The sequence below is a fragment of the Nicotiana sylvestris genome, chromosome 6, assembly GCF_000393655.2.
Source record: "Nicotiana sylvestris chromosome 6, ASM39365v2, whole genome shotgun sequence".
Taxonomy (NCBI): Eukaryota; Viridiplantae; Streptophyta; class Magnoliopsida; order Solanales; family Solanaceae; genus Nicotiana; species Nicotiana sylvestris.
In genome coordinates, this window is record NC_091062.1 from 103065775 (window position 1) to 103075534 (window position 9760).

General features: G+C 38.4%; 1 protein-coding gene across 1 annotated transcript; it reads right to left on the reverse strand.

The window, feature by feature from the left end:
• Nucleotides 1–233: 233 nt before the first annotated feature.
• LOC104223299 (probable protein phosphatase 2C 24) lies at nucleotides 234–2754 on the reverse strand. The gene is made up of 4 exons (XM_009774715.2): nucleotides 2067–2754; nucleotides 1339–1653; nucleotides 1105–1210; nucleotides 234–997 (listed from the first exon to the last, which is right to left on the reverse strand). The coding sequence occupies exons 1-4, from the start codon at nucleotides 2544–2546 to the stop codon at nucleotides 666–668; spliced, it is 1233 nt and encodes a 410-aa protein (XP_009773017.1). The 5' UTR covers nucleotides 2547–2754; the 3' UTR covers nucleotides 234–665.
• Between the last annotated feature and the right edge of the window lie 7006 nt (nucleotides 2755–9760).

A 9760-nucleotide genomic window follows, 5' to 3' on the forward strand; every position in this document is an offset into this window, starting at 1 on the left:
ATATTTTATGATTCTTCATGTATTTATGTAAACTTCCCATTTGCAAACTAGACATAATAGTTTTACTTTTGTACACATGCTCTCCTCGCTAATTTGTATCTATTTCTAATTTTAATAAATTTAAATCTTATTTCAATTCAACTATTTACTGCCCTCTGATTATTTGTGTTTAAATTAAACCACATCCTCTAAACCGCATACAAATTTTTAGAAAGTAAACATACTTCAAAACCTTGCCGAGGAAAATTTTAGCTTTTCTGCATTTGCAAACTAGACATAATAGTTTTACTTTTGTACACATGCTCTCCTCACTAATTTGCGTCTATTTTGCAAGTTGAAGATAGTAAACAACAAATCCTAACATAGTTTTACTTTTGTACACATGCTCTCCTCGCTAATTTGTGTCTATTTTTCAAGTTGAAGCTAGTAAAGAACAACAAATCCTAAAACGCTCTCTTCCTCTCCTTTGAGGAAATTACCCCCCAAAAAAAACCCAGATCATTTTCTTCCAATTTCAACTGTCTAAGAACTTATCTTAAAAAAGACACCACAAAAGAGAAACACCCCCCCCCCCCCCCCCCCCAAAAAAATAAAAACCTAAAATTTGACATTAAATAAAAGATGCAAACGTAAAATGCCAAAAAAAGACGGGACTTTGACAGGCACTACGAGTTCCTCCTTAGATCAACCACGACAACGCTGACGTTGTCCGAACTCCGCCTCGCCAGGGCTAGTTTCGTCAAAAGCATAGACGCATCGGCGCAACCCTGGTCGGGATTCTCCCCGCCGGCTACATTTTCCGGCATAGACGCCGCTGCACTTGATACTGGTGCCTTCCCTTTATTCAGGCACATTCCGGCAACGCCGCATGCAGTATCGTTTGACACTACATCCCACAATCCGTCGCTTGCCAGAATTAAACAGTCATCTTCCACCGTTCGATCTGTTATTGTCACCTCTGGCTCGCATATCACATACGGCTTCAAATAATTATCACCTGCATATCATGAACAATCACGCAACTTCGGTACTCTAAACTAAGAGGAAATTAAAGCCGCCCGATATATCTACGTACTGGCTTAAAGATTCATTTTTTTCACTTACCAATGGCTCTTGACATAGCCAAAACGCCTGAAACGCGAGGGCCATCCCAATAAATTACTCTGCCACCAGCTTCTTGAATCCGGTTTAGCTCATCTGGACGATCCGGCTGCAATAAATATATATACCCATAAATTAATTAATTACTATAGTCGACAGAAAATAATCAAAGCTTCTGGCTTATCAGCACAATTTGTTTGTATATTATGGATCAGGGAAAAGAACAAAGAGAATTACCTTTTGATCGTTAGAGAGAGGGATGGCTTTGCCATTTCGGCAAAGAATAGCTCTAGAATCGCCACAATTGGCAACGATAATCTTATCGGCCGTAACGACAGCAACTACCGCCGTTGAACCGACGGCGTCACATTCCGGCGTTTGAAGCTCGCACCGACACGTCGCACGAATCATGCTCTTGTTCCATGCAATTACTTCCTTGTCCATACGATCGAAGCTTCGGTCCATTGCAAGCTCCCACTGGTCATTTCCTTCGTTATTTTCCAACTCTTCTTTCACCAGCTCGTGTAATCGCTCTTCACACTTCGTCGCCACCTGCAAAATCACATCATTAGAATTCAACTTTTATATACTCACAAAAGAATTTTTACACTATAATTCCGCAAGATTTAAGAACAAGTAAATAACCTGCAGGAAAAAAAGTCCATTGACATGCTACAACTAGAGGCATATATACATATAAATTTGAAACCAACGTTTTCAACACCAAATTACAAACCAATATTAAATTATGAACTCTTAATTTTAGAAGTGTAACATGTCCACTGGTTAAAATTTAAAGATTGAATCCATCGAGTTTAAATTTTGTACCGATCTATGATATCAACTTTTTTTTTTTTATATGTTAGTACATACTAAAAGTTAAACCATAATAAAGATAGCACATTTGATAACCTTCGGAAACTTCATAGTAAAAAGGAAGTTGAGAATTTAGGTTGTTAACGTACATGAGAACATCCATGACCATCATATACGGCAAAGTAATGCAATTCTCCACTGTTTTCCTGTTTCATTTGGCAAAAAGATGGATGAATCGCCACCGCATCTTCCATATCTCTCCTCCGTCCGCAAACAGAGGTGAACCCGAATTTTGGACTCACCACCGACTGAACAAGAAGAGTCAAATTATTCAAAGGACTTAAAATTGGAGCCAAAACAATAGTTGGCGGTGCCCCTAATTTCACTTGGTCTTCATCGTCGGTGCTAGAATTGTGTACAGCGTTATCACAGAATCTTGAAACAGAGGTGGAATAAAGCTTTAATTTTGGACGTTTAATTATTTCGTTCTCTGTTTCTGGTGGAGTTACGCCGGCAATAAATTTTACCTTGCGGAGCTCCATTCTCCTCCGGCTCGCCGTTTGTGAACGTGACTCGCACGGCGGCGATGCCTCGGTTTCAGTCACTACTCCAGAGCAGACCTCTGCCATTCACTTCTATAACAACCCTTTAAATATTGCTTCACTTTCACAAGTTATATAAAGTGTCAATCTAAAGAAGCCGCCTTCAATTTCAGGAATCCAATCCAGAAAGTTACGAACAAATTACCACGACCAATAAGCAGAGAAAGCGAAGAAATGAATGAAACGAGAGAGAAGTGAATAGAAAACAGAAATCAATTTGCCAAGACAAGAAGACCCCTTACACGCGACGTATCTAATAAATAAAATCTAGTACAGTATTTGATTCGTGTGACTCGACGTGGCACTATTTTAGACTTTTTAAACAAAATAAATATCTTTAAAATATTATTTTCTATATCTATTAAATTTTAATTTATCTTACAAAAATAACATAAAATGTTTAATACCATAATATTACTAGGATCATAATCCTTAAATTATAATTAGGATAAATAGTTCTACCTAGCTTCTATATGTAATTGATAATCTCACAATTGTAGTATAAAATTGATCCTAGTTTTAACTACTACCATCAATTAAATACAGATAAATTGAAAGGAAGAGGTCATTAATTAATATTATTAATATTAATTGATGTTGTTTGTTCTGACAAACGGTTCTTGTGGTACCACTGCATTAGGTTGTTTGTACGTAGATAGAATGTATTAGGCAGTGACACATGATTACTATGAAGAATTCATGTTTTAAGTGCATGCCCGCCTAAACCAAGGAATTTGTGCCGCATGTGTCCCCTAACAATTACACTTATCGTTTCAAATGTAACACGTGTACTTGAAAGCCTACTAAAAAAGCAGTCTAAGCATAAGCCAACACGAAATGTGGCATGATGCTTTCCGACACGTTACTGAATTTTCAAAGACTAGTGTGTAGTGTTGTCAGCCTCACTTTGTTATGACCTAACCTTTTATCAAATGTTAATTTGATTAATAAAGTAAAGTAAGTTAAATTTTCATTTACATCACAATATTGAAATCGTATTTTACTTGTTTTATTTTTTATTATTACGATGCATGGTTGAACAAATATCGCAAGAAAGCACCTTTAGAACCTTGTTTCATTTTTTTTATTTTTCAGACGAACTAGCAGAAAGAGTAAGGAGTATAAAAATGAAAGAAGGAAATTTCTTTAGAGAAAACGTATCACATTTTGGAAATAAGAGACACGTGTATGCGTAAGAAATGAGTAATTGAAGTCTTTTGGTCCTCTTTCTGTAAAGATAGCAGGTTGCGACGTTGACGGGTGGGACGAGCTGTCTCCTTGACACTCGCGCTCGCCAAATTTGAAGATACTCCCAACATTTTTGAAGGTTTCTTACCTTTTTTTCTCGAGGATATAGATTTTGGGTTCATCAAGATATATGAAAAGAAATTATAATAATTTTTTAATCTTAAAATTGTATGGTTATTAGCTCACTTCGTTAATCTACACTCATCTTTGAAAATTTAAACCATTACTATATTAATTGTATATACTATATTAGTTTACTAAGTATTACTTATATATTTTGTAAAATATCTAACTGAGAAAGTGTTATTGTTCCACGGACTTTAGTGCAACAAACCCGAAATTTGCTCTGCTGAAACAACGCAAAACCGTCCACGTATCCATTATTCCTGCTGGCGAGCAATTCCGCTCTTTCTTTTCTGCTGATCAGTATGAAGTTGCATTTTGATAGTGACACCCCATCCGATATATTGCCACGTTTCTCATTCCGACAATCCACTGTCGATTCAGCATCAGTTCTTTCTCTCATATTATTAATTTTTCACAACTTTACTACTATAGTAATTGTAATGACCCCTTTCGTTCAGTTACAGCAACCCCTGAATTCCAAGATAATAGTACTGTTAGTTGTTTGACTAAAAGATATTAAAATCTTTTTGATTAAATTAATTAGAGAAAATCAAGAGGTAAATTTCAGTTAAATATAATAAAATTTAGATTAAATGATGTAAGAAATGAATAAGGTGACAATGGTTCCTAGTATGATGAAATCAAATGATTAAGCGCGAATATGATAACTTTAAATGTAGAAAAATATTATAATGAATGCGATTAGCCAAGATAAAAGGTGATGTATGGATCTCATAACTGTAGTAAGCAAAGTTGTCTTTTTTGTATTCACTTTCCCCCTCTACAAAAATGTTACTGCAGACGTCGTATGTTCGCTAACCACTATCGGTCGTCATTATAATGACAAAGGGACGCTACATCGTAAGGACCTCGTTCATCGTCGTACTCAGTAGTGGCCATGGTCGTCCAAATTTGGACCTATACAGTTAGTCCCTTCGCTTGTCGAGGTTGCGGCCCGGTGCGTCCTTGATAAGCGGACATCGCCTATACCTGTGGAGAAATTTGGCTTGCGAATCGTGACGGTTTGGCCAACAACGGAAGAGTAGTGCGCTTCACAATACCCTGGGTGGTGTGTCCTATTGGAAAATGACGTCACTTCCACATGCGTCATCATTACGCGACCTCCCAAGACAGAGACTGATGGTTTGTCGCTTCGGTTTTGGTGCCATTGGCAGCCTTCCGCTTCGATTCTGGCGCTACCCAACTCTATAAATAGGTGAAGAGTTTGTTTTTTCAAAATCTCTTGGCCATTTCTTCTTTGGTTATTCCTTCTTATATCTTCAGCTTTTGCTTTTGCGATTTCTTTACTTCCTCTCTTCCGTTCACCGTTCTTGACTTTTCTTTTTTTTGTTTCATTAACACATCTTTTGCCATATACATGCCTTGAACACATCGGTCACGTGAGGGTGTTTCTGACGCCACCCGTTATCTATGGCGCTTTCTTCTGGTGGTGAGGACATAACGGTGGAGGAAGGGGACGGTTTTCCCACTGTGGATGAGTTACTGCTGAGACACCCCATGTCTCGAAATTGAGCAGGCCCATATAGATGCCCTCCGTACTAAGTACAACATTCCCCCTCATGTCAAGATGGTTCCGGCGGGGAGGGACTTCGTGGAGGTCCATAGACCAGGGTATTGTGCTTTTTATGAATACCCCTTTGTGATAGGTCACTCCTTCCCCCTTCTCCCGTTAGCAGAAGAATTCTGTCGATTTTATCAGGTTTGCCCGGCGCAGCTTTCTCCATACACGTGCAAAATAATTTTGGTTTTGACAAAATACGCAGAGTTGGCGGGGTGCGAAGTTAACATTCACCACCTCTTGCACTTGTTTTCCCCAAGTTTTCACAGGGGTACTATGGTACATTTGATGCACCGTGGGACCAAAGGGCTGGTGGTCAGAACTGACGACTGGGTGAGTCGTAAATTTTGGCATAAGTATTTCTTTGTCAGAACTGAACACATTATGTCGGACCCCGCTGGATTCCCTGAGCGGTGGAATGATAATTGTAGGTGTCGTAACCTGTTTACTCTCTCTTTTTTTGTTCAACTTAGTATTTATTTGTGGCTTTCTTTTGCAGCTGTGGGGCGTACCCAGTCCCATCGTCGGTATAAGGGACTGGGTAGCCCGTTTACTGCTTCACGTAGTGGAGACTCGAGACTGGCCCACTTTTGTGAAACGTTTTGGGCCGAAGGTCTCATCTGGTAAGTGTTTTACTCTGTACCGCTCTTCGGCTGTTTGCCATTGTCTATTGATACGACTCTTTGCGATGATAGGTCGTGGAGCTTCTAGGAGGGAGCCCTAGTCCCTATATTTCGCCAGGCTATCGCCTCGATGGGAATGCAATTTAATTTGGAGGAGTCCGTCCGAGAGGGTCGTGCTCAGCCGGTACAGGTGAGAGACTACTCTCGGGATATGGTTGTAAGGGAAGAGATCTCCTCTTTACCGGTCTATCACCTCGTGGATGAGTCCTCTAATGGGGACGAACCTTCGTTAAGAAAAAAAGAGGAAGGTAGAGCTCGAGAAAGGCGTGGCCGTTGATACTGGTAAGAGTGGGACGAGTGCGTCGGAGATGGCACTTGTGCCTGCGTTTATGGCGGACGCCATCTTGGCGGGGTGGTCTCCCCAAACAAAAGGAGTATACCAAGGAAGGGGGTCTTTGTGCTCCGCTGAGGGTGGCTCATCATCTACTGTCAGAGGGGGCTTACGCTCCGAGGGCGACGACTCGGGTTCGAACGTCGACCTAGGGGACGTTCGCGAATATTTAGAGCTTCACACTCGCGTAGAGGTCAGAACGGAGGGTTCTGATCGTCACATAGTCGTCCCTGGGGACTACGGCTTATTGTCGAACTGTGATCAGGTGGCGTCCGTTTTTCCCCTTTATGTGTTGCTCTTGAGAGCGAGGCACTTAGAGCGACGAGTGATGCAGAGTTGTCACGGAGCGTTTCCGGCATGGCTCTACGGGTAAGTGCCTCTCTTTTCTTTTCGTCGTTGGATCTGTTTTACTATTCGTGGCCCATCTTTTTGTTTTAACTTTGTTTTTCATACTAGACCTTCATCATGGAGATCGAGCGTGAGCGTCGGGAAAGGAGGAGGACGACCGTTTATGGGAAGATGTCCTCTAAGTATCAAGAATACCATACCAAGCATCGTGCGATGGCCGGCATCTTCACTCAGGATCGCAACTTTCAGTTGTTCAGCGATGGGCTTAAGCAGAGGGTGGATCAATTGGCGCGTAAGGTCAAAGAATTGAAAGAGCAAGACGAGGACCTTATGAAGGCCATTGCCCATTATAGTGAGCTTGAGGCGGCCCTTAAGGTCAGGGAAGATGAGCTTGAGCTAAATAAGGGAGTGAGGGCCAAAAATATCACGCCCCGAACCTGGGGGGTGTGTGGCTGGCACCCGGTGCCATAGCGGCCCGAGCGAACCACTCTGTAACTCATTCATTCCTTTTTATAACTATCATGGGCTAGCATGGTTACAACTTGTAATGTAAAATTGTAAGTGGACAAATGTTATATCAATGAACGATCGTTCATAAAACATGAATACATATGGGCCGTCAAGGCCTCTGACATATTGTACATAGTAACCATGTGTCTACAAAGCCTCTAAGATTATTTGACATAAAATGGGATAGAGTACCGGCCTACCCATAAGTCTGTAGCAAAACTCTGACATGTGCCTCATAGACTCGGTTGATTATCTATACCTGCAGGCATGAATGCAGCGTCCCCAACAAAAGGACGTCAGTACGAATAAAGTACTGAGTATGTAAGACATGTAAATAAGTATATAAAGGACATAGAAGAAAACGTGGAGTAAATGACTCAGCCTGTAAATCTGGATGGCTCTGTAAATCAAAATCATGAAATATCTTTAATGTCATGCATATGCATATAAATGTCATGCAATGCATAGGTCTGTACGTACATAACATCATCAAGCTTCTAAGGGCATCCCATCATATCATTTCAGCCACTGTGGGTAACATCATCATCGTATACCAGCTAATCAGGTGATGGTGCGTATATAATGTCGTAACCTTTTTTTCATATCCCATATACATATATTTACATATATGTGCATATATAACGTCATCTGGTGCCACTATGGGCAAAATCATCAATGTATACCAACTGATTAGGTAGTGGTGCGTATATAATACCGTAATCTTTTTTTCATATCCCTTATATATATACGTATATAACGTTATTTGAGCCATGGGTAAATGCACATGTATAGATGAATGCAATGAATTGGATAAGAACCCATTTGAATGGAATATTTGAACAACTAGTAAAGTAAAGCAACTCAAGTTGAATAGAAAAATAAGCAACTGCAATCAAGAAATCACTCACATTTTGGCACTCAAAAATGTTACGTATGCTCCACATACCTTCTTCATCACAGTTACAATTGGAGAATTCGGTATCATTAGCTTTAACAAAGATAATAACCAAAGAAATCAACAATCCTAAAAACAACCACCTTAACATAATTAATATTCTAACCTTATAAAGACTCCTTTCAAACCATCAAATTGGAAAAATCTTGAATTTTTGAATATCTCACCTCAATCAACACGAAAGTCAAACAACCAAGGAGATCTCATTGGCTCACAACTCCAATAAAAGTAATAAAAAATGATCTTTAACATTCCTAGATCTAACATACCTATATTCCTCAAGATTTAGCATATCCTTTTGAGCAAAGCCTCAAAATTTTCAATCCAAGATTATTTTTTCCCCCTATTAATTTTCTTCTTTGCACTCCAAAAACAAGAAATTATGAAGGGAAAAATTGAAAAACTAATAAAAGAGCATAAAGCTCTAATCTTTACAGAAAAATAAAGAACCCCAAATTCAAGTTGATGATAAAATAGGTGATCTTGAAATAAAATTCTTCCAAGTTCCTCAAATTTTTTTTTTGCACTCCAAAAATAAAGAAATTATGAGGAGAACAAGATTAAAACTATTAAAGGAGCATAAAGCTCTAATCTTTACACAAAAATAAAAAACCCAAAAATCCAAATGATGATAACAATAAACTTTTTTTGGAAGAAAATCACTTTCAGGTGAGCTTTAGTGCTATATATGCAACCCCTCCTCTAAAGCAAAAATCTTTATACTCAGTATCCATAAATAGAACAAAGAATTGAGTAAATTAAAAGGGCAAAGAATAATCAAATGTGATACTACAAAGTGAGTCTTTTTGACTCAATTGTAAGAGTCACAACTTGGACATGGCCTTGCTGCCACGTGGGGGTGGGGTGGAAAATTAATCTTATCCAATAATTAAATAATTAATTAGGTAATATACCGTCATTCAGTAATTAACCAATTACCCGCATAATTAAGAATTGTCTCAAATTACTTAAAATTCTACTTATTTTTAATATATTTTACACATCCTATTATCATGGTCATATGGTACCTTGTATGGTACTAGTACATCAATATCAGGTATTTTAGTTCAGGCCGTATTTTATCCCAAAATGACAAATTTCGGCCAACCTCATTTTCTTCAACTCGTTTACCCTCTCACCTTCTACGACTTTACTTATTACTTGTTATAAATATCATAAATACTTATAACCTAAAAAAATAGTCTTGTCATCATATTAAAGTACTATTATTATATTATTAAAATAATAAATTGTGGTACCATATAAAATCAATACATATACTATTATTTCGTTAAAACATACATGTAAAATTACATATATTTTCTCAACTTTTAATTTTGCTTATCTCATATAAAGAGTACAAATTCTCGTATGCTTAATTCTTAAAATGGTAAAAATATAACCTTCTTTTCTTGTGAGAAAATAATTTCTATCTTTACAATAAAGAAAATTTCATAAACT